Genomic DNA, 25,199 nt, shown 5'->3' with positions numbered 1-25,199 from the left:
CATTGGCTCTGTATGGCTCAATACTGTGTTTCGTCAGCTTTTAGTTCACGGACGAAGGCTTATTAGATGACCGCCCGCACAATCGATCCCAATTCAGCGACGGCAATTACGGGCTTTTGTTAGCGCAGAAGCCATAAATTTAGCGACTGCAGGCACTGTTCGCCAGACAACATTAGTTTTTCGTGACATACTATTGGCTGATTCGGCTGCTTCTATCTAATTCGAGCATGCTTCAAGCAGCTTTTGTGGCGAATGAATGCCAAGGGAAGATTTTCCTATGATCTGGGCTGCCGAGGCTCGGGGGCACAGTGCTCAACAACGAGAGGCGACTTAATGGATGTAATATGGGACACAATCGGAAATGAGGTTTATCAGGTTACGGAATTGGGCAAAACCACGCAGGCAACAGACCAGGACAACTGGGGACCCCAAGGTAAGTTATCGGGGCGCTGCCGGCTTCAAAGAAAGACCCTGCCCCGGACACTCCGGGCATTGTTTCGAACAGGGATTCTGAATGCTTGGCGTTGCCACACCCAATACGAACACTCGGGAACGCCGCCATAAGCATCACTTCGTGAGATGTAAACCAATGAAACTCTACTACCCTAACAATCTAGATACATCAACTTGCTGAAAATGACCAAAATCTAAAACTGAGCGTTGCTACCACAAGAAAACACACCCCGGATCGAGCTGTCATCGGCATTGAAAAGGTCCAAAAGCTCCGTAATAGAGGCCCACAGTCCAGCTGCGTTCAGAAAGAGCGAGATAATGATAAGGAAGGCGTTGAGAATGGTAAGACAGATCTTCTTCCAGTCGCGGAAAAGGTTGTTCCAGTTCATGTGGAACCAAAACACGGCACTGAAACCGTAGGTGAACCAAGAAATAGTAGTTGCCGAGGTAATTGAAAGGATAGAATCGAAAATTGGGATGGCGTTGGACAGGATAAAGACAATGATCCAGAAGCCAACAACAGACGCAAGCCAGACAGACCAGGACCTGACAGTATCGGAAGTGACCTCGTGAACTGCGCCCATCCATCTCATGACGTTGACAAAGATGTATTTGGCACCAATGTGACCATAAGCCAGACCAGTCGAGTAGATGGCAGGGAGAACCACACCGTAGGCGGCCTTAGCAGGGGTACTAGAGGTGGCACCAAGGATAGGAGAGGTAGTATACTCGGCACCAAGACAGTAAAAGATGATGGCAAAGGCAGAGTACAAAGTGATGCAGCTACCCTCGAGGAATGCGAGACAGAACTTGAAGTCCTTGATGGGATCCTTCATTTCAGCCATGTAACCGACGAATGAAAGGTTGGCGGCATAAGCAAAGACAATCTTGAGACAAGCATTGAGACCATCTCGGAAGCTTGGGTGTCCGATAACCACGATATCCCTGTGCCAGTCGTCGATTGAGTCAACCTGTCGAGGGCCCTTGATACCCAGGCTGATCATGACCAGGATAGAAGCGGCCAAAACACTGACAGCGTTGGGAACTCCCAGGTTCGAGACGAATTTGGTGGTGCGAGGCAAGCACAAGAGGAAGCAAGCCGCACAAGCCACAAAGATAAAGACAACAGTACAGGTGGCATGACTGCTGATGGTGTTGAGTGCGATAGAGAGCGTGACAATGGCTGAAGCAGCAACAAAGATAACCTGAATCATCATCATGACGCCAGCAACTCCTTCAAGCCAGGGTCCGCCAACAAATCTCGTCATCTCAACGACATTGACCACCTGTGGGTGGAGTCGATAGTATTGTAGAAGCTCGTATGCTGTGTACCAAGATAGGACACCGATTCCGATGAGGGCGATAAGACCAGGGACGATTCCCAGTGTCATGAGGGTCGAAGGGAGTGAAAGAATACCGAGACCGATCTGGTTGGCAAAGAGGATAAAGATGGTGTCCCATCGCTTGAGAGTGCGAAAGTTCTTGCCTCCCTGGGAGTAAATATTGGCATTGTCATCAGACTCGGGAGGAACAGTCTTGAAGTCTTGAGAGCCTTGAGGGTTCAGCTCAGTCTTGACGGCTTCACTATCAGAACCAGAGTCAGGCTGGTTGCCCTTGATAGTGTGGATCTCCTTGGATTCCATGTTGTAGTAAAGAGTGATGTCTATAAGTATAAGATGATGAGAGGATGATGGATAAAGACCAACTCAAGGCGGACTTGAGATTTTATATCTAGCTACGCATTGTCCAACATACCATGGTCTGACAAGACGCCATGACGGCACTACAATGATTGGGGAAATGGGGTAGAGGATCCGCAAAGTCAGCTCCACGGTTATCGTCAAGTCAAGACTCGATAAATCGTGTCAAAGTCCATTTCTCCAATGACCTGGGCGGAGCGGAATCGCGCTCTCCGCTACCAAGACACGGCCCCCATGGGGGTTGCCTTGGCGTTCCAGAAGGATACCATTCCGCATCATCATCCATCAGGAGCTTCTTGTTCGGGAGGAGTCGCCTTACTCGGGCCGTGGTGGTGAAAGGAAACCCCTGCACCGCGATGCTGGATACCGTGATGCTTCAACAAAACCCACAAGTGGATGAGATCCGGGCCAGTCGGAAGGTTATGAGAAGCGCGTGTCCTCACTCCACTTGTTCGTTTCACTCGCCCCGGCATTTCTTGGCAGGCAATTTCGCGACCAACGTGAGGCGGTTAGCGGCTCTGCATTACCTGTGCCATCGGCCTCGCCGATTGACGTCACAGTCCCAGTGCCGGACTGTCGGGTATTGAATCAGCCTCATGAACGCCACCGATTTAGCTGCATCGTCTTGAGCCTGATTGAACCGCATTCATGTCTTGAGACATAAAGCCTCGTCTCTGTAACGTGTCATCATCTTTCGATATACGGGGTATATCTTGGCCTACCATGTTCTTCTGATTGCGAATTTGATTGCGCGCTTTTCCAACCCATTACATATTTATTACCCCTTCAAAACTATTTCATTACCCCTACAAAACCTATTTATTACCCCTTCAAAATACCTTCCTCTCGCCTCTGTCCGAGATTTGTGGGGAGAAGCGGTCCGAGTATTACTATGACTAAAAACTTCCCCTTTCTTGGCTGTTGACAAGATGATCCCCATAAATACCCACAACATGAAGGTCCCTGCATTTGTGCCTCAATCATCAGACACGGGGACGACCGGTCTCCCACGGAGTGATGCCGACTTCGAACCGCGCTGAGTATAACCGGTCAACCGTGTTGGATGTCAAACATGCCAGTTCTTGACCGAGCCGGAGAAAAGTGAAGCTGAAGCTCGGAGATTTTACCTTGCCGCTGGCAGATGGTGGGGCGGTCTGTCAGATTAGGCTATATGGCCATGGAATTCGCTCTGCCGGTTTGGCGTCTGTTCATATTTCACCTCAATACATGGAAGATCCTACTCTTCCCCAAGATCTGGTTGACTGCGGGGAGACGCATCTTCGACTCGATTCATCGCTTCTGGAGAATGTCTAACGTTGAAAACGGATATATCCAGGATTCGAGATTCCAAGTGTAATGAAAACTGAATTCTTTTTACTTGATACCCCAGGAATGATACAAACTGCCGGACCACAGCAGGCTCCTATTTGAGATCCCGACGTGATTCCCGTAGGTTAGTAATGGCATCATGCGCTATTTTCTTCTAGAAGGTGGCTTCTACGTGCGGTCAGCTGTTAATGCCCGATGTGGGTGCATGGCAGCTGAGCATGACGCCAAGGCGGGTGGCCCCATTTCTCTTTCAGCTTTACTTTTTTTTACCGTTTCGCTTGTCTGGTGGGTGGTGTAGGGTAGCTATGACATGCATTCGGGGTCAATTGCTAGATGGTATCAAAGGGCGCTTCAAACAAAGGTCGATTTTAAGATGGATAGTTGGACTTCTTGAGGTCTTGATACAAAAAGCAAGCTTTCCAAATTTCTTTGAAGAGACGAATTTGAAAGACCTAACCAGCTCTCATTACGATGTAGAATCCATCCTGGTTGGGTCAGTAAAGGAATGTTGGCCATGAAAGGGAAATAATCAAAGAACAATGGATAGCACAATGAAAGACAACGTCGCTATCTTCAACTGAAAGAGGGGTTTGAGCCAGGCTGAATTCTTGCAATCGGGCAACACTTGATGCATCTGTTTCTTGGCCGGCATTCAGGGGCTGCTATTGTGGCTCATCTCAAAAGATGCATATCTCTCTTTGATTCATACCCTTATCCACATGAGCCAGTGAATGCCAAGACTTTGTGGCTGAAAGAAACGCCGACACGTCGCGTCCTTCATTTTGCAACCGCGTTCCAGCCTGTGATTGGCCACGTATTCCGTATTCCGTATTTCGTATCACGGGCAGATCCTAATGGTGTCTTTGGTCGGTAGTCACATTAGAAACCCCATTGGGAACTCCTTGAGGCTTCAAATCAAGTTCTGTATTGAAGAATTCCTAACATACATTGCTGAGTAGAGTGTAGACACGCTTAGAAACTATACCCCTAAATCAATCCCATGCGTTGCCTTTCTTTGTCATGGATCTATTGTCAGGACCAATCCTGGGCGTCCACAAGGCACGGAAGCCTCTGGGCATCGGCTTTGTTCCGCCACACCGTTGGCACATCCCCTTCACACCTGGCCTTGCCCATTCTTTGTTTGTTGTACTGAGCGTTTGTGTTGGACCTTGTAGCGAAACCACTTCATTTGTTCCCAGCATTCGTTCTTCGATGAGATTTCGACTGTCAGTAGCTTTGGCGACAGCTTCTCCAGCTAGGATGACCAATACAGGAAGGCCTCGCATGAGAGGAGGAAGGCCGCCTAGAACGTTGGATAATTTGGTGAGCTTGGCGACTTCAGTCTTGAGACATGAGTTTGAGTTTGACATGGTAATAGAATGAAAGCTGTATTGCAGTGCGTCTTGCTGGAGCAGTGGAGGTGAAAGAATGAGGAGTGTCAGCAAAGACATAATCTTAGGCTGACTCCATTGCATATGCGGGTCGCATGTTACTGTTGAACTAGGGTGCCCTGGTCGGTCTAGATCAGCTGTGGCTTGGATCATAATCATTGTTGGCAAGTGACTCTTGTTATTAATTTCTTAGAAGCTTTTGCTCCTCCTTTGTTCTCATGGCTTCCTGCTAAAGTGTTTGAACAAAGGCGTCTAAAATCATCTGAAAGACCAGCATCAAAAGCGCCAAAATGGTCAAGACCCTACGCTGTGCGTGCGAGAACAGAAGGGCCATGCTGAGCACGCTTGTTCGCTAAACTTATTAATGCTCGTCAACCTCCCGTCACTGTCTGGAAAAGAACGATAAACGAAACAGTGCAACTGACAGCCATGCCACCGACACGCGCCCTATCAAACACAGAGTTGGGGATTCGCCTTGAAGGTGACCAGACTGAGTACGCCCCTGGGGACACAATCGTTGGATACGTCTTCCGCAGGGAACATCTTGTGACTCAGATTTCCTCGTTATCAATTCAATTGATCGGTAAGACAGTATCCACAGTGACTATCATCTGCGAAACCGGTCTCTCGAGATATCATGGTTTGTTCAACTTGATACCCCAACATGCCAAACAGAAACTCCATCAAGGGCCACTTCATATTGCCCACGGTGATGAAAGATCCTGGCGTTTTGCTATCACAATCCCCAAGTACGTCGATCCAGCAGATTTCAAGGATGGGGACAAAAGTGAGAGTTACCTGTCGCTCGAGGCGACAAACAAGCCTTTGCCCTCATCTTTCACACTCTTCGGCGGTGAACGGACTGAAGCATATGTCGAATACTTTGTTAGAGCCAGTCTACGGAGCAAAGATGAGACCCGTAAGGAGAGCTGGCTTGCAAAACTCCCTATCACGGTAACAAACCGCAGTCCTCTCGTGGGCTCTAGACTCCATATGCAGAGCTACTTCTATTCTTTCATGTCCTATCGTCTTATTCCCGGGATGGAAGAAACCAAGCTTTCGTTGCCTCAGATCGTAAAGCAAGCCATGGGGGTCACTAGTGTACCAAGATTTGGGTTCAACTTGCAGGTGGATATGCCAGAGGTAATTCAGATCAATGACCCTACTCCGACCCCCGTTCGACTTCGGGCTATCGTGAACCGGGATTCTACAAGTGACGAGATCAGAAACAACCCCCCGAAGATCAAACTGAAGTGGATATCGATCCAGATCATTGCTACTACCGAGGTCATTTGCCAAGGTTCTCACACGATGGAGGAGGAATCCGAGATGGATCTTGACATTATGAACCAGATTTCCATTCGAGGACAGGATGTATACATTCCGTGTATGGAAGATGGCTCATTCATCGATATTGGAGACCTGATTGATCTGCGACTGGGTCGGTATTATAACGTTTGTCCCCAGCATCAAGGACCTGCCCCTTTCACACCGAGTTTTGTGACTTACAACATTCGTCGCTCTCATCGACTAAAGTGGATGGTGGCAGCTGAGTTTGGGGGCAAGGTGATTCAAAAGACGGAAATAATAATGTTTACAATCTTGGGACCAAGTCGTGGGCTGGATGAAACAATGCCAGGATCGCAAGATACGCATGAATCATGGAGTCAATCGTCCGAGGCTGACGGGCGAGGTTCTTGGGATCAGGAGGAGGATTTTGGGACGGGGAAAACACCAAGGATCGAGTGAATATGGATTTGTGATGCTGGTATGCCAGATGGGTTTCGGACGGGCATCAGAGAATGAACAAGAGTTGGCTACATATGCGCGAGTAATGAGTTTTTTATTCCTAACCGAGTTGAGCGCATATATGATATAGCCATGTCTGTGAAATGCTTAATGGTTTCTATCTGACTCGCGTTATTACTGGTCTCAAGTTATGGATGGTGGTTTCTATCCAAGGATTACATCGTCAGAAGATTCCAGGCATCCCCCACATGCTTGGCATGTGTCAGAACACTTATTATCATGACTGGCGTCCAGGGCCCCTGATTGGACCCCGTTGTTATCAATCACAACAATCACATGATGGTTGGCATAATCACAATGTGGCATATCCACTATGTATGAAGAATCCGGACCTCTCGTCGTAAACAGGTAGGCCATTATAGGCCCAAAAAGGAGGAAACTTGAATAATCCAAAAGAATGTAGGCTACCGGGATCGAAGAAAACCTTAGTATAAACCTTTGGCTTATCCTCCCTTAAAGGCAATAAGTAAAGAAGAGTAAGAATGGAGAAAGAAGATCTAAAGCTTTACCTTTATTATGATCTATTTCAGCTAATTCTTATCCTTAAGAGGAGCTAGATAACTAACCCTCTTGATGTTCTGGTGTCTCGTTTATTTCTCGACCCGCGTGACAGGTCACTACATGTATGTAAAGTTGAGTAGGCAAACACATTACCCGCAGTCCAAAAGCCGTTGAAACTACCGCGGTTAACGTATCCATCCCTGTCCATAGCAAGGTCGCCCGAAACGGCCCTCGACATGTAGATCTACCGTATTCTCATGCGGATCCGACGCTGAAAATCCCTGATCGTTGCAATTACTACCTCACGCCTTACCCCAACATGCCACGGGACGTTGGGCTGCAATATTGTCGGATACAATGCCGACAGTGCATGATTAGTGATCAAAAGATGAGAGAACTTTAGAAAGAGAGCCAAAGTACGTGAAATTGTTGAAAGGGAAGCGCTTGGCACTAGACTTAGGCTTGGTTGATTGGGGTTCTCTCCGGTGCAACCTTCTGGCCTAGGCCAGTATTAATTTGCCCAAGAGCATAAAGGTTTTGGGAATGTGGCTCTCTTCGGGGAGTTTTATAACACGCTGCGTATTACCTTGTGGCGGATTGAGGTTTATATATTCATAAGGATACTGGCGTAATGTTTATTAGTGACCTGTCTTGAAACATAGACTAGGAGTCGTCTTTGTACGCGAGTGAGCTTGGTTACCAAAGCATGAGAAGCCGTTAAGGATATGATAAAGATCAACGAAAAAGCAACCTCAATTTCAGTTACCGCGAGCCCAAATCTAACACTCTAACGGTATTCTCTCCGCATATAAGGTAAGAACTAGTGGAGGCGTCGGGGTTTGTCCCGTAGTCATCGGACAGATAATCCCGATACTCCCACTTGTCGTATGACGGCGTCATAGGAAAAAAGGCCCGAATCCATGTTTCAACGTGTATCTACCGACGGAAATCAGTCCCGTCTTCTCCAACTAACGTGACTAGACAAAAAAGCAGATCATTTCATGGAACCTGACTCATGCACTCCAACCATACCCCAGACCCCAGATTTTCCCCGCCATGAAGACGTGGAGAAACAAGTAATCGCATCGTATCAATTGGTCGTTGTGCGGGTACTATGGTGAAACCTTGTTGACGCCGTTATGCGGGATAAACTATAAAGGCTGCTTAAGGGACGCGTCCCAAATCATTCATATTCATCTACTATTATTTGTTACCATGCCTAAGAAACTCGAAAAAGTCAAGGATGATCTTGACTATGGCGTCGACACTGAGGAAAATGTTGGTTTGAGCTTGACAGTCGAGCCATATGGGCCATCAGGTACGTTTATCGATCATGTGTGTTTCAATGACTAACTCTGTAGGCTTCCGTGGTCTCTTCAACTCTCACTATGTGGCCCTTTGTGCTGCCTTTTCAGCCCTTGGTGGTCTTCTTTTCGGATACGACCAAGGTGTGATTAGCGTTACACTGGTCATGGATCACTTTCTCGATCGATTCCCAGAGGTTTCTGATGACGCACCCGGTGCTGGATTCAAAAAAGGACTCATGACTGCCATGATTACTCTTGGGGCGTTTATTGGAGCCATAAATCAAGGCTGGATTGCCGATTGGATCTCCAGGAAGCGTTCTATCATGGTTTCCGTCGTGGTATTTACAATTGGCTCGGCTCTGCAAACCTCTGCAGTTAACTACGCCATGTTGGTTGTTGGTCGATTCATCGGTGGCATCGGCATTGGACAGTACGTGAAGTGAATCACGATTGACCTAGCTAACTTTGTAGGCTCTCAATGGTTGTTCCCTTATACATCTCTGAGATTTCTCCCCCAGAGATCCGCGGTGCACTGCTCGTTTTCGAAGAACTATCGATTGTTGCTGGAATTGTCATCGCCTTTTACATCACCTACGGTACTCGATACATCTCCAGTCATTGGTCCTGGCAGCTTCCTTTCCTCCTGCAGATCCTTCCTGGTCTCGTCCTTGGCTTTGGAGCAATTTTCCTCCCGTATTCACCAAGATGGCTAGCCTCCAAAGACAGAGAGGACGAAGCTCTGGTTAATCTCGCTAAATTGCGAGCTCTCCCTGCGACAGATCCTCGAGTCCAACGAGAATGGATGGAAATCATTGCCGAGGCACGATTCCAGACTGGTATCCTCAAAGAACGACATCCCCAGCTCACACAACGTACCGATATTTCAGGAAAAATGCGTCTCGAGTTTGTGAGCTGGACAGATTGTCTTAAGCCAGGCTGTTGGCGCCGTACCCTTGTCGGTGCTGGAATCATGTTTTTCCAGCAGTTTGTTGGAATTAACGCCTTGATCTACTACTCGCCTACGCTTTTCGGCACTATGGGTCTCGACTTTAACATGCAACTCACCATGTCGGGTGTTCTCAACGTCACGCAGTTGATCGGCGTCTTGACGAGTCTTTGGACACTCGATCGGTTTGGCCGCAGGTCCATCTTACTCCTAGGCAGCGTCCTCATGCTTGTTGCTCATGTTATCATTGCTGCTCTTGTTGGAAAGTTCTCAGACAACTGGCCAAGTCACAAGGCAGAGGGTTGGACGAGCGTTGCTTTCCTGCTCTTCTACATGCTTGCTTTTGGTGCTTCCTGGGGACCTGTTCCATGGGCAATGCCATCAGAAGTGTTTCCATCAAGTCTTCGAGCAAAGGGTGTGGCTATTTCCACGTGCTCAAGTGAGTCATAACCCTGGTTGTATAACCCATGTCACTAACAATCTAGACTGGATCAATAATTTTATTATTGGCCTTATCACGCCTCCGCTGGTTCGTGAGACGGGATTTGGCGCATATGTATTCTTTGCCGTGTTTTGTCTGCTCTCTTTCATCTGGGTTTGGTTCTCTGTCCCTGAAACCAACGGCAAGACTTTGGAAGAGATGGATCAGGTCTTCAATGACAGGAGTGGTGTCGAAGACGTTTCTAAGAAGGATCGAATTCTTCGTGAGGTGTTTGAGGAAAAGACCGCCCACTAGTTACTACTCCTGATGAAGAGTGGCACTTGGAAGTGACTTGGGCTGCGGGATAAGAAGCCAGCTGATGGTTACACCAGATAGAATGCCCACTAGAAATGGCTGGAGAACCTTGACACCAACTCGAGAGGCTACAACGCCTGTCACAATTGAAAAAAAAGCTCCTCCCATTTGTGCGAATACAAACACATAACCCAAGGCTGTTGCATGGTTCTCGTGAGGAAAGAGTTTGGTGCCGAGGGAGATGCCCTATTGAGTCAGACAAGTCTCTATATTGAACGATGCACTTACAGTTGCAAACAAAGGTCCAGTGACAAATCCAAGATAGCCGACAGCAACAGCAGCGGCGATGATATTGGGTACCTATCCGTATTAGCAGCCTCAACTGAGTCAGTTGCAGCCACTTACAGCCAAAAGACGAGCTGCAAACCAATTGCAACTACACAGTAGAAAAGACCATTCCTCGCTCTCCGAATCGATACGTTGGTTCAGCCAAGACAAGCCTCCCAATAAGACAGCCACCATTGAAGGCTGCTGGAATGAATCCCATCTGTGCCAGGTTTCCATCACGAACTTGAACGAGGTACTCGACTACCCAACCGTTGATGGTGATTTGAGATCCAACGTAAAAGAAGTAAAACATGCTCAATAACCACACGCTTAGATGGCCCAGTGTCGACTTGATCAGTTGAAGAGCATCCTTGTTCCTTGAAGGAGCTTCTGACTGGGTCTTCCGACTGATGACCAACGTATCGCGAAATGCCCAGCATACCAACAAGATGTTGACCGCACTAACCCCCACTGCGAACAGATAGAAGAAATACCACTTGGAAGCCTGCCTGGAAGCAATCCCAGTAGCGACGAAAGGTCCAACGAGACAGCCTCCCATGTATGAGGCATGGATGATGGCCAACCAACGGTATGCTCCTTTGGTCTTGGCCACGAATGTGTTGGCGTGGGTATCGTTAAAGGCTTGCCCAATAGCAGTAAACCAGAATGTGACTACCATGAGGGGAAATGGAGGCTTCCAGGTGCGGAGTACATGACCAATGAGTTGACTGACGGCTCCAAGAGCAAGCATCGATCCGAGACCCAGGAATTGACACAGGTGTGTGTTCGTGACTGCCGCAAACACCCATCCTAGAAAGGTTGCACCATATCTATGCTGTCAGCAGAGCTCAGAATGCATAGAAATACTTACATGATGGATACAATGGCAGTCGTGATTTGATAGTCACGAATCATGTACGGAATCAGAGCTCCCAAGCTGCCATCATTGATGCCGGCGACGAAAAAAGAGAAGCAAGCCGTAAAGATCCTCAGATAAGCTCCTTTGTCAAGGCGATCGGACTCAGGTTCAGTCTCTTCCTGCTCTTCAGCAGTTAATTCGTGCGCCTCTGCAGGCTGCGTCTGGGTTGTCGACATTGTATGCACGATGACAAGTCGAATGATCGGTGTAGAATGCGTGATTTGAGAGGATTAATCATGTATGTGACATGTGGGGTGATTATGCTCGCCTATTAGCATTCGTTTACATAATGGATCTTGGCTCTGGTAAAGGTGACTTGTCATTTGACCGAGAAACGTTGGCATTCGTTTGTCTCGGGCCTGTAGCTGAATCTACGTAACTAGATACACCCGTCCCTCAAAAGGAGCCAATTCCTGGCCTCTCTTGCCTGCGTGTGTCGACATGATGGGTACCAGTGTAACATCCTTTCCTTCCGGCAGTCCCAACTCGCGCTCAGGGACTGTCCAAGGCGTCTCCTTTGTGCTAAAGTTGAGCACAACCACCGCCTTTGAACCATCCAAAGGAGACTCTTTGAGGAAAGTAAACACATCAGGGTCCTCGGGTCGAAGAACCTTGTAATCTCCATACACCAAGAGATCAGCAAACTCTTGTCTGAACCGGAGAGCCTTCTTCCAGAATGCCAAAACACTGTCCGGGTCGTCCAACTGCGAGGCAACATTAATCTCGCCTGCCAAGGGATGAGCCTTCATCCAGGGTTCTTGGACAGCCTTTCCAGCCCGCTCAGCGCCATCAGAGAAGCCTCCAAACGTTCCCTTAGACCAGCACATCGGAATTCGCGCATGGTCTCTGGCAAGGTGTTGCAGGGCGTTGAATGCCTTGTCAAAGTCGCCATCTCGTTCCTTTACCATGTCCAGGAAGAGGTAGCTGTCCAGATCGAGGTAGTTTTCGGCAGGGTAGCTTGTCTTTGGTGCATTGACAGCTCCGATCTCCTGTCCTTGATAGATGTACTGTGTTCCACTCAGGGAGGCCTGCAGCACTGCAAGCAGCTTGGCCCCTGCGACTCGATACTCAGGGCGGTCGTCTGTGAATCGAGAAACAGACCTAGCTTGGTCATGATTCTCCATAAACACAGTGGTCCAAGCATCAGTCCCACGGATCAGACTCTGAGTCCGACCAACCGCATCCTTCAAGTCGGGAAGTGTATAATTCTTCGGAGTCGTCTCGTATTTGTGAGTCTTTCCGAAACCGACATCGACAACATCGAACTGAAACACCATGTTGAGCTGTTTCTCATCGGCGCTGACGTATCGAAGCACGCGTTCAAGATCGGGCGTGTTTGGAAGCTCTCCGACGGTGATGGCTCCGTATCGAGTAAGAATGTCGTTCATCTCTCGGAGAAACTCGTGCATGCGTGGACCATTGCAGTACAGCAGTCCTGCGGGTTGATATTTGGCCTTGGGGTCGGTGATAGGGGCGTCTGGAAAGTCTTGAAGCTTCGAGTACATGTTGACAGTGTCGACTCGGAATCCATCAACTCCCCTCTCGAGCCAAAACTCCATAGATGAAGCATAGATGGCTTGACGGGTAACTGGACTCTCCCAGTTGAGATCGGGCTGCTCCTTGGCAAAGAGATGAAGATAATACTCTCCAGTCAACTCATCCCATTCCCAAGCACTGCCACCTCCAAAGTTGGAGCGCCAGTTATTGGGAGGGACCCTCTGACCATTCTCATACTTGGCTGGTCGCCAGATGTACCAGTCACGCTTGGGGTTGTCCTTGCTTGAGCGGGACTCTTTGAACCAAGCATGCTGATCAGAAGTATGGTTGATGACCAGGTCCAGCATGATCTTCATACCTTTGGCATGAGTCTCGCGGATCAGCTGCTCCATATCCTGAAGAGTGCCATAAGGGGCGTAAATATCTTCATAGTTGGAAATGTCATATCCCATGTCGACTTGAGGACTATCGTACATGGGACAGATCCAGATCACATCAACTCCAAGACTGGCAATGTAGTCCAGCTTGGAGATGATGCCCTGAAGATCGCCAACTCCATCGCCGTTGGAGTCGCAAAAAGAGGCAGGATAGATTTGGTAGATGGTGGCGTGCTTCCACCACTGCTTGATACGCTTGGGGACCGTCATTGTGAGTTGCTGAACATCTGTCCATGCACCTTTGGAGCCTTAAATACCAAGTGATCTGCAAGTTCGTCGGGCCGACGAGTGGAATCTAATCCTTCAGTCAGCAGAAGGATTCATGGTGTATGGGAAAGCAAGCCGATTGGTCAATCGTCGGACCGAGTAATTCTCTTCATTGATTGGCCCTTGGTCGGTCCGAGACATTGTTGGATTCACCAGCTCAAACAAGTTAGCATGTCTTGAGCCAAGCGAGTCGTTGAATCGAGCCGTCAACACTCGTTAAATTTTAACTAGTAATTCGGCCCGATACCTCCCCAGATCTCATGATCCCCATGGGGAGAATCCGGGGGTCTAGCCTCGGCACACCAGTTGAGCGGTTTAGCAACACATCCTCGAGCCCGGACCGACGACTTTAACTACACACTAACCACCAAATTGTGGTTAGCTTGGAGAATCGGCCTAATTGCGGCCTCTATCCTGGCCGCCACCGTTATGCCTTCGTGATACAGACTAGGTAACTCGTACAACAGTGCCTTGTTTCAAGTATAAGATGTCCCCTCTACCCCAAGTCGGCATCAACTCATCAACTCATCCTCATCACAATGGCTTCCAACCTTGAAAAGACTCAAGGCGATATCGCCCCTACCATCGCACCCATCGCCGTTGATGTGTTTGTCGCTCACGAGGCTGCAGCTGCGGCTGAAGCTGAGCGTAGCATGGGGTTGCTGGCATCTCTGAAGCTCTACAAGAAGGCATGCTTCTGGTCCGTCTTTATCTCGATTTGCATTGTCATGGAGGGTTTCGACAATGCCCTCCTGAACAACCTCTACGCCTATCCTCCTTTTCAGCGCAAGTTCGGAGTTCAACAGCCAGACGGCAGTTATCAACTCACAGCTGCATGGCAGTCTGGACTCTCCAACGGTACTCTCTGTGGTCAGATCCTCGGTCTCTTCTTCAATGGCATCATTGCCGATCGTTTCGGTTACCGCAAGACACTCATCGGCGCCCTCATTGGTTGCATCGCATTCATCTTCATCATCTTTTTCTCCGAGACCCTGGTTCAACTTCTTATTGGAGAGATTCTCATCGGCATTCCGTGGGGCGTGTTCCAGACCCTGACCACAACCTACGCAGCAGAGGTCTGCCCTACTCATCTCCGTGCCTACCTCACCACCTACGTCAACCTCTGCTGGGTCATGGGACAATTCATCGCCTCTGGAGTCCTCCGAGCCATGCTTTCCCGCGATGACAAGTGGGGATACAAGATTCCTTTTGCCCTTCAGTGGATGTGGCCTGTTCCCCTCATCATCGGAATCTGGCTCGCCCCTGAGTCTCCCTGGTGGCTTGTTCGACGAGGTCGCATCGAAGAGGCCAAGCATTCTCTCCAGCGTCTTACTGTCCGCAACGGAAACGCTGACTTTAAGCCCGACGAGACGATTTCGATGATGATTCACACCAACGAGATGGAAAAGGAAGCCCAGGCAGGAACTACGTACCTTGATCTCTTCAAGGGAGTGAGTCTGCGACGAACCGAGATTGTCTGCGTTACCTGGATGATTCAAACACTCTGTGGTTCCACCTTTATGGGATACTCGACCTACTTTTACCAGCAAGCCGGTATGGCTGTTGAGAACTCTTTCAGCATGTCTCTCGGCCAGTATGCCATTGGTGCTGTTGGAACTGCCTTTTCCTGGTTCCTCATGGGATGGTTCGGTCGTCGAACTCTGTACCTCTACGGTCAACTGTTCATGTCTCTGTTCCTCCTGACCATTGGATGTGTGGCCTTTGCTGGTCGCGACAATGTGGCTGCTCAGTGGGCAATCGGATCTCTGCTTCTGGTCTACACCTTTACCTATGACTGCACTGTTGGACCAGTCTGCTATTCCTTGGTTGCGGAGTTGACATCAACTCGTCTTCGAACAAAGTCTGTGGTGCTGGCCAGAAACTTGTATAACATCTCGGGTATCGCCACCAACATCATGACTCCTCGCATGCTTAACCCATCGGCGTGGAACTGGGGAGCCAAGGCAGGTTTCTTCTGGGCTGGAACCTGCTTGGTATGTGCTGTTTGGACATACTTCCGTCTGCCTGAGCCCAAGGGACGTACATATGCAGAGCTGGATATTCTTTTCGAGCGACACATTAGCGCACGCAAGTTTAAGGAGACCACGGTTGAGCGACTGGATGCGGGATTTGAGGAGAAGGCTGGAGCTGTTTATATCGAGAAGAAGGAGAGCAACTAGTGAAGTGTATACAGTCATTACATAGTGCAAGCTTGGCATTGGTGTAGTAATGCAATATGTTGCCGTTACTCCAAGCTCGTCTCATAGTGAAAGGGTCCAAGTTGATCTCTCTTAGGAAGACTTTAGTTAATCCTGAGGATTTTCTGAGCGATTACTACTCAAAGTATTAGATTATAATGATATACTCATGCTAATATCATAACCACACGCTCGGTGCAGAGAGTACGTTCTGTCGACTTAGAGTCATGGCCAGTACGCTCACAGCGCAGTTGGAGTTACAGTTACGCCAGGAAATAACGTAATTGGCGAATTAAAGCCACCAGTATGTCACGTGTTACTCCTCATTTGATCATCGTGACACTCCACTTCTCCGACTTGACAACAACGCGAACGCGATCAACCAGTCTCATCCCGGTATTCCGCAATGAGTAGCCGAGCTACGCGAGCATGCGAGCCATGTCGTGTTCGCAAGGTAAAATGCAATGGGGCAACCCCCTGCTCTCAATGTGCCCACCTCAACCTGTCCTGCATCTACTCTACAGCCCCATCTAAGAGGAAACCCGGGGTTCGTGGCCGTCTAGTTGCCCAATTACGTCAAGGCACGACTGATTCGAGATCGAGTACAACTCCCCCGCAAGTCCAAGACTCACCCTCGAGCTTAGGGGCGTATACGGCGGACTTTTTTCTCAACCTCGTGACTGCCTACGAGGAGGTCGTGTTTCCTGTCAACCCGATTATTCCGTCATCAGAGATTGTCGCGGCTGTTGAGAATATGGAGCGGAGCTTTGAAGACTCGGCCCTTGTATATGCATTCGGCGCTGTGACCATCAATCTGTCAGAAATATCCCAAGGCCTCAACGACGATATCACCACTCGCATGACGGATCTTATGCACCACAGTTTCAGGGCACATCGGCAAGCAGAACTTGGCAGCGAGATCGACAGCAGGTTACCAGTAACTGCCAAACGCATCATGACGTGCATCTTTCTCGAGATATGTCTCATGGCATTGAAGCGATTCGATCGAAGCTTGGCTATTCTGCGAGAGGCCATTGCCATGATTCAAATGCTCCAAGTTGATCAAAATGTTTGCGAGCGCAGGATTGATGATCAAGAGTTGGCTAGAAGGCAGCGTCTATACTGGGAAGCATTCATCCATGAGCGGTTCTTGACAATCATGCCAGGGTATCCGTCAATACTCCCTCCTCTCGGAACCGGAGTCCCGCTGCCAGACTCGAGCATTCCCCAACATGTCAAAGCAGGCTTTGATCGACTCATTCACTTGTTTCTCATCATGGACGATACCTTTCTGTCACACTGGAGAGCATTACAAAACGCAGACCTTGAAGTGCCCGAGATAACGGCAGATTGGATCGAGAGCAAGCAAGCTCAGCTGGATGAAGATGAAATTGGGGCAGCTGAGACTGAAAATGAGCTCATATCTGGCGGATACGGAGGTCTCAGTGAACTGCAACATGCCGATCTCTTTGTTACTCGACTTTGGCTTCGAACTCTGGTCTGGCAGCTTGCTCTGTCTCAAGGACTCTTGCAGTCTGTACCCCCAAAGAACTCTCACGAGGGGTTTTCTATGCACTTTCCGGCGCAACGTCTCTCTGCTCAGCTGCGGAATCTAGTGGGGCGACTGGACAGAGTCGAGAGCATCGGGATTCACGGATCCGGCATTCTTCAGAAGCTGTTTGACATAACAAGCACGGTAGCCGATGTACTGGCCCTGCCGATTGGTCATGAGCAGGATGCTGAGTCGAGGATTGAGGATTTCTTGTTTCTCGTCAAGTTTCTGCTCAGTTTTGAGAGAATACCCCCGAATCAGAAGGAGTATTTGAAGGAAAAGGTGAATACCGTGCAGAGGGAGCATGCATCAGGGTTTCATAGTTTAGCAGCGTACACTTTTGACTGAGGGGTGATGGGCTTGTGATATCCTGTATATAACGGTCAATATTTCTCATACATCTGATTGAAACGATCGCGTTCTGTACTGCGCTACGATGACGTTTGTAGGTCAGTGGACGCAATAATAATGAATCAGCTCAGAGTGGTACGTAAGAATCGACGTGAACTCAGTAGCAATCACTCGTCTTCCGGGTAAGGGACCTTGTTACTTTAGTCCAAAATCCTGTGAGACGCCGCTCAGATATAACAGTGGTATCGAACAGCAACGAGATTACCCGGGACATTCGGAAATTAAGGGGTCTTCTAGAAGCAAGGTGTCAAACCTAAAAGAACCCCACAACCGGCTCTGCTCTCCGGCACTTGCGAGATGCAGATGGGATTGGTAAATGCCGTGCTTCTGGAACACGCTAAGAAACTCTGAACAAAAGTGTCAAGGCACGGTTGTTCGGACGTCATTAAACCTTGGCAGTTTATGCAGAACGCGTACGTCTTTCTTTAATTGTGATCAACTGATCTCTCCGACATGGCTGCGATAGGTATTAAATCATGGATAGGTCCAACGACGCGCAGTCGTAACCACTGGTCACTCGTGATCTTCCTTTCCTTTCTTCAACCGCATTCCTTATGACACTCCACGCTTTTGTAGGCCTGCTTGGCCTCGGGGGAGCCAGCGCTGCTAGCTACCCGACCAGCCCGAGTCTTGTTGCATCCACCTACTTTGCGGGCTTCCATGCCAATCGCGGGTTCCCCGTTTCGGACATGCCATGGGACAAGTTCACTGACGTCAAATATGCCTTTGCGTATGTACCTCTCAGCCAAGAAGATCAACGCTGACGGCAACAGGGAGACATCCCCCGATGGAAGCCTGGATCTCTCACGCTCCGAACCGGATCAGATCCCCATCTTTGTCGATGCCGCTAAGAAAAATGTTGGTGCTCTATGTTTTTCGAGACTTGGGCTAACTGGTTTAGGGTGTGAAAGCACTCATCTCGATCGGCGGTTGGACTGGTAGCAGATGGTTCTCTACTAGCTTTGGGTCTGCCAAGAACCGAACAGCCTTTGTCAACACTTGCCTCGATCTTGTCAAGGAGCACGGCTTGGATGGCCTCGACTTTGAGTGAGTGGCAGCTTCGTATCAAGGGTGAGGTGCTAATAAGACGTAGCTGGGAGTACCCCAACAGACAGGGCCTCGGCTGTAATGCAATCAACGATGATGACACTGCCAACTTCCTCGCCTTCCTTGAGGAGCTTCGCGAGCAGCCCGAGGGCAAGGATCTCTACCTTACTGCTGCTGGATCGCTGTTCCCTTGGAACAATGCTTCGGGAGTTGCGTCGACCGATCTCGACGGTTTTGCCAACGTTCTCGATTACATCATGATCATGGTTAGTCCCTTGGCCCTTGAGAAAGTCATCACTAATTGGTGTAGAACTATGACCTTTACGGCGCGTGGTCTCCCACAGGAGGACCGAACGCCCCCCTCTCTCGGACCTGCGACTCTCGAAACACTCAGGGTGCGGGCGATGAGGCTGTTGAGAAGTGGTCAGCGGCAGGCATCCCCTCCTCGCAGCTTGTGCTCGGTGTTCCTGCCTACGGCCATGGCTTTTCGGTCAATAAGACCTCTGCCTTTGGAGCTAATGGGAAGCTCAATGGGTACCCTCCTCAGAACTCATCTCACCGCTTCCAGGGCAGCAGCTGGGATTCAGACCCCCCTGTGGATGACTGTGGCAACCCTCAGCCACCTGGAGGTACTTACACCTTCTGGAGCTTGATCACTGAGGCCGGCTTCCTTGATAGAAAGGGAAAACCCGCACGCGGCATCGCGCACGCTTTTGATGACTGCAGCAAGACGGTGAGATGCCATACTTGACTGCCTTTCTTGACTAACAGTCTCTAGCCAATTGTGTATAACGCGACGAGCAACATCTGGGTTTCATACGATGATGCTCGATCTTTCAGGGAGAAGGGCAAGTTTGTCATTAAGCATGGTCTCGGAGGGTTTGCAACGTACGAAGCCGGCGGTGACTACAACAATATTCTCATTGATGCCATCCGCGGGGCGACCGGATTGAGCTGATTGAAGAGCTGCAGTGGATCAGCGAGACAAGTCTTCAAGCCCCTTGGCTTGGGTCGTTCAACTGGTTCCATCCACTATTGATCGTACTTTCATTCAAGCGCCTTGGAAAGCTCAATGTTTCATGGCCCTGTGCAATAGCTCTGAGGGCAGTCACGTGCCTTCAATAGCGGGCCAGGTAATCTCTAGATAGTCGGCAGACTAGGCCTAATTAGGAAGGCCACGCCATAGCCTAAAAGGGAAAGAAGGGTATTGGGAGAGTGTCGATTTGTGTAGAGTGCATATCTTTCTTGCTTTTCGCTGGGGATAACGAGGTTTAAGTAGCCGATGCTTGTCAGCGCAAAATCCGACTCTAGTGGAGGCGTTGATTTGCCTTGAAATGAGAGTCCGGCAAAGCTGTTCTTAACGGCCTAGTGTTTACGAGCCGAAAAAAGTGAAACTTCCCCGCCTCTTCCCTGCAAGGTTAAGAAGCAAAACCTTCAGTTGAAGTGTCCTCTAATATTCCCCTTGCATTTCTAAAAGGCAGGTCTTTTCCGCCTCTGACCCCTCGTATTTGATATCGTCCTAGTCTTGTTACAGTAGGGTTATCACGCAAGCTAGCCCGATAGCGGACGAAAGCACGGAGAACTCTGGCCGGAAATGAAGATCTTCGTCCCGGAGCCTCGCCTCTGACAGAGAGGATTATAACGCCTAGTTCTGCTTTGAGAGAAGTGAACCCGTGACAAATCCGATAATAGACGCCCTGTGTCAAGAATCTTTGACGATGGAGGCAGGGATCTCAGTTTGTCAAACAGATAGAAATATCTCACGTATGTTTATCCCAGCCTTGTAAATCTTGTGTTGGTTTTCCTCTCGGAACTAAGTTATTTATTCCAGCATCGGCCTGACGATTGAGTCTGCTTACAGCTTACAGTTAGCGACCTATTCTAATGATATCCACAACGGGGGCTCGCCTATGCAGAGCAGGCCGATACCTAGCATACTTGCAACCGCTCGAGACGAAGTGTTAGCGGCGAGGTAAAACATAGACTGACCTAAAAGAGTATACACAGTGATAACGTATTAAGAGATTATAGATATCCAAGAGTGTGCTTTCAGACATTGACGAAGAGATTTACCAGGGCGCATTACATGCTACCTAGTATTATCTAAATACAACAGATATCGAGTGAAATTACTGAGAGGGTATTAATATATAACGTACTTAATAAGCGAGTGCACCGGGCAAGCAGGTGCACCACTTCTATTTTTACCTAAAAAGAGAAAATTAAAAAATACCTTAAAATTTGGAATTTTAATAAAAATTAATAAGATTTTAATAAAATACTATTTATAACATATATATATAGCTTGCGTGACAAACAAGCATGCGTGACATAGGTATTTATACCTTATAAAAAGAAATTAAAAAAGCTCTTAAAATTTAAGATAAAGCTTAAAATAGATAAAGTTTTAATATTAGACTTATTATATAGTATATTATTTTATATATTTTTTTAGAAAAATCTTATAATACTCCTTATAGGGTAGTATAAAAAAAAGTATATTTGTACTATATATTTAATTATTTCTCTATAAAGGGCTTTTTTAAAAAGTCTAAAAAAATTATTATAAGATTTCTTAAAAGATTAGGTTTATAAAAATACTCTTTTTAGGTTTCTAACTATTTTATAAAAAAAGTTAAGAGGTCTAGGGTAAGTGGGATTTTAGTAATATAGTATGCTATCACGCATGCTTGTTTGTCACGCAAGCTATGCATATACGTTATATTATATAACATATATAATAAGTATGCGCCGCAGGCAAGTATGCGCCGCACTTTTCCTAACCTCTATGATTAAAATCGTAATAAAAATACCATAAACTATTTAATTAATCTATACTACTTACTATACTCTTCCCCATGTTACGGGCGAACCCGTGAGGAAGGTTGTTTCCCCCTGGAAAAACCAAGACCGGAGAAATCCTTCTCCGTAGCCCCGCAGCGAGGTCGCAGCTAGTTCTTTTCCTTTTCTCTCCCTTCCTTAGTCTTAGATATTCAATCAACCAGTTCACCTTAGCTGCATAAGCTCCGGTCCGACCCTAGCAGCCCGCGCCGATGATAAACAGCGGGATCGCCTAGCCTTCCGCATTGATCGCTTAAATGACTATAATCTATCCCCGGTTTCTAGGCTATACTGATTTTAGCTTTCTACGCCTATCTATGCCTATAATAACTATTCCGCTTTAAATTATACCTATTATAAAGTTAGTCTTATTAAAGTTATAGATATCTTCTAATTAGATGCTATACTTTGTGATTGCATTTATTATAACTATAAATGTGACGATCGTGTAGGTGTGACGATCGTGTAGGTCCTAAGGGGATAAACCAGTCGTGCTGGTTTATGTTAGCAGTGAATCAGGTCGCGTACTCTGGGAGTAGGTGTGTAAATCATATCTAGTAATATGCTCAATGGGTATTAAGTATAACTAAGTTATATTGATAGCTGAGGTAGCTTGTATATAGGGGAGTGCTAAAGAAGATGTTTTATATACTTAGAGTTTATTCTTAGGACTAATGTTGCTGAGGTTTAGTCTAGGGTAAGACCAATGTTCTTAATACTCGGTCCTTGGACCGGGAAGAGCAAAGTTTGGTCCTTTCGGTCCTTCTGCTTAGTTAGGTAATTCTGCCGGGCTTCCCCGCCTAGCGTATATCCTGGTCGTGATACGAGGTCTCCCCTCCGTTGGTCTTGTCCTTAAGACCACTTCTTGCGGCTAAGTGTTAGAGGTAAGCAACTTGGACTTGTAAAAAATTTCCCCCCTTGCTGACGCGATGTTAGGCCGAGTTTCTAAGCGTACTTCTTCCCGAAAACTTTCCGAGGTGCAGAGTCTTTCCGCGTATATTGACGCTTTTAGGTCCGAAATCATGCCCTATACTCGGTGCTTCCGTCGGGGTTTTTCTTATAAGGTGGTATCTAATCATTCCAACCGTTGTTCTAACTGTGTGAACGCGAAGGTCGTGTGTGACGGGGCAGGCGTGGCTTCATTCCGTGAGTTCCTTTCTTACGTGGCGTGTTTTTTATCCGTATTTCCTGCTAACGTTGTAGTTACGAAAAATATTCGTGAACGCAAGAGGCTTGAGAGTGAGGAGGCAAAAGCAGAGGCTGCTCTGGAGGCGGCTATGGCCAAGCTGGCTCGCATTCATCAACAGAAACGTCTTCTAAAGGCGCGGGGTAATGAGGCCTTTGAGCGTGGTCTGCGTGCTCTAGACGAGTCAGGCGAGCTCCGTGAAGAGTCATCTGCCATAGTGGAAGCTCATTCCCTTGGGGCGATTGATCTGATTGACTGGGATGCTATTAGTCTTAACGAGTCCGTGCTTAGCGTTACTAGTAGAAGTTCTTTAGAAGGCATTATGCACTAGTGAGGTATTCTAGGGGTTCCTATGTATTTTTAGAGTCGGGGTAGTCCTTTTATTTAATAAAATATATTATTTTATTATTAATTTTATCTATATTAAGGATAGTTTCTATGATATATTCTTCTAATTTATTAATTTCTATTTCTAGTTTATTTCTGGTTTTAACTTAGATAGTATTTTATGCTAGCTTAAGTAGTAAAATATAAAAGATTAGATAGAGCTTAACCTTAGGTGGTAAGTCTAGTTTATAGTTATATTTTAAAATTTTTTACTTAATTTTATAAGGTCTAATATAACGTACATGATAAGCGAGTGGAACAGACAAGCGAGTGGAACAAAAATCCCTCAACCAACATCATCTCTATTTAATCAATTGATTCCTAACCACCCAGTATGTCACAGTCAAATAAAGAAGCTAATATCCTTCTTGCTCTTCAAGCCCTTCAAAATGACCCAAAATTATCTCTCCGACGCGCCGCAAAGATCTATAAAGTTGGTCCTACGATGCTATGGCGCCGGCAGCAGGGCATTCTTTCTCCACGCGATACTATACCAAAGTCACGGAAACTATCTGATCTAGAGGAACAGATCATTATTCAGTTCATTCTCGACCTAGATTCGCGAGGATTTCCCCCGCGACTGCGTGGTATTAAAGAAATGGCTAATCGATTGCTCGCCGACCGCGACGCGCCACCCGTCGGCAAGCGCTGGGCTTCTAACTTCGTTAAGCGACACCAAGAGCTTAAGACGCGTTTTTTTCATAAATACAACTATCAGAGAGCCAAATGCGAAGATCCGGCTATTATTCGCGATTGGTTTAGGCTCGTAGAGAATACAATCGCGAAATATGGTATTACCCTGGGTGATATCTATAACTTTGATGAGACTGGCTTTATGATAGGCCTGATTCAGAGCGGAATGGTCGTCATAGGCGCAGAAAGGCGTGGAAGACCGAAATTAGTGCAGCCTAGAGACCGGGAATAGGTTACAGTCATTCAGGCGATCAATGCGGAAGGCCAGGCTATCCAGCCGTTCATCGTGGTTACGGGCCAATATCACCTCGCCAATTGGTACCAAGAAAGCAACCTCCCGGGCGATTGGGCTATTGCGACGTCTCAAAATGGCTGGACCGATAACGAGATAGGTCTCGAGTGGCTAAAGCACTTCAATCGGCACACAACCAACCGATCAACTGGTCCCTATCGTCTTCTGATCCTCGATGGGCATGAAAGCCACCACTCGGCCGACTTTGAGATATATTGCGAGGAGAACAACATCATCACGCTTTGTATGCCGCCTCATTCATCTCATCTGTGTCACGGCCATGACATGGGCCAGGCGGGGAAGCATGGCAGAAAACACTCTGACTAAGCAGGACCGAGGAAACCGAACGTCGCTCCCATGGGTCCCAGGACCGAACGTTGAAAACGTCGGCCCTACCAATGGACCGAACCCAGAGAACGTCGGTCCAAGGATTGATCCCAAGTATATAGAACACGCTCATTGTACTTTCTTATGTACTAGCTACCTGAGCTATCAATACAACTTGGTTACACTCAATACCATTGAGCATATTACCAGACGTGACTTACAACCTATTGCTCAGACTACGCCCAGCACTCTCTGCCAACATAAACCCTGCACGACCGGTTTATCCCTTGGGAAACACACGATCGTCACACGTTGATAGCTCTTGTTCAGTAGTGTACTGCATACTCTGAGCAATACTGTTACCATGGCACCCAACACTGGATCTCCTTCTACCCCTCGCAGCAAGCTGCCTGTCACCCCCCAACAGGGACAGCCCGCGACCAAACCAGAGGAACCTAACATCCCGATGGACACTGATGACGATGGCGAAGAACACATCGTCCCGGCCTCACACGAAGATGAAGTCCGCAAACTCAGAAATAAGTACAACCACCTGAGCATCCAGCATAACAACCTCCTGGACGGCGCACGCAACAACGCCAGGATCACTCAGGAACGATTGGCCAGCATGGAGGCATCCATGAAC

The 25,199-nt window shown here is 47.9% G+C and overlaps 6 protein-coding genes across 6 annotated transcripts; 4 read left to right on the top strand and 2 right to left on the bottom strand.

The window, feature by feature from the left end:
• Window positions 1-647: 647 nt before the first annotated feature.
• Window positions 648-2,096, bottom strand: LRP88_12592 (uncharacterized protein; the record flags this gene model as incomplete). Its single annotated transcript, XM_083248985.1, has 1 exon — window positions 648-2,096. The coding sequence occupies one exon, from the start codon at window positions 2,094-2,096 to the stop codon at window positions 648-650; it is 1,449 nt and encodes a 482-aa protein (XP_083095222.1).
• A 6,302-nt stretch (window positions 2,097-8,398) lies between these two features.
• LRP88_12591 (sugar porter family MFS transporter) lies at window positions 8,399-10,172 on the top strand (the record flags this gene model as incomplete). Its single annotated transcript, XM_083248984.1, has 4 exons — window positions 8,399-8,501; window positions 8,599-8,878; window positions 8,962-9,782; window positions 9,922-10,172. The coding sequence occupies 4 exons, from the start codon at window positions 8,399-8,401 to the stop codon at window positions 10,170-10,172; spliced, it is 1,455 nt and encodes a 484-aa protein (XP_083095221.1).
• Window positions 10,173-11,789: 1,617 nt separating this feature from the next.
• Window positions 11,790-13,562, bottom strand: LRP88_12590 (glycoside hydrolase superfamily; the record flags this gene model as incomplete). The annotated part of the gene is made up of 1 exon (XM_083248983.1): window positions 11,790-13,562. One exon carries the CDS (start codon window positions 13,560-13,562, stop codon window positions 11,790-11,792), a length of 1,773 nt encoding a protein of 590 aa, XP_083095220.1.
• Window positions 13,563-14,158: 596 nt separating this feature from the next.
• LRP88_12589 (general substrate transporter) lies at window positions 14,159-15,799 on the top strand (the record flags this gene model as incomplete). Its single annotated transcript, XM_083248982.1, has 1 exon — window positions 14,159-15,799. The coding sequence occupies one exon, from the start codon at window positions 14,159-14,161 to the stop codon at window positions 15,797-15,799; it is 1,641 nt and encodes a 546-aa protein (XP_083095219.1).
• A 424-nt stretch (window positions 15,800-16,223) lies between these two features.
• On the top strand, window positions 16,224-17,717 carry LRP88_12588 (uncharacterized protein; the record flags this gene model as incomplete). The annotated part of the gene is made up of 1 exon (XM_083248981.1): window positions 16,224-17,717. The coding sequence occupies one exon, from the start codon at window positions 16,224-16,226 to the stop codon at window positions 17,715-17,717; it is 1,494 nt and encodes a 497-aa protein (XP_083095218.1).
• A 783-nt stretch (window positions 17,718-18,500) lies between these two features.
• Window positions 18,501-19,578, top strand: LRP88_12587 (glycoside hydrolase superfamily; the record flags this gene model as incomplete). Its single annotated transcript, XM_083248980.1, has 4 exons — window positions 18,501-18,617; window positions 18,682-18,827; window positions 18,892-19,069; window positions 19,138-19,578. 4 exons carry the CDS (start codon window positions 18,501-18,503, stop codon window positions 19,576-19,578), a joined length of 882 nt encoding a protein of 293 aa, XP_083095217.1.
• Between the last annotated feature and the right edge of the window lie 5,621 nt (window positions 19,579-25,199).

Source organism: Fusarium phalaenopsidis, assembly GCF_050370095.1.
Source record: "Fusarium phalaenopsidis strain FUZ10S chromosome Unknown contig_32320, whole genome shotgun sequence".
Taxonomy (NCBI): domain Eukaryota; kingdom Fungi; phylum Ascomycota; class Sordariomycetes; order Hypocreales; family Nectriaceae; genus Fusarium; species Fusarium phalaenopsidis.
This window is presented reverse-complemented; position numbering and strand designations above follow the sequence as displayed.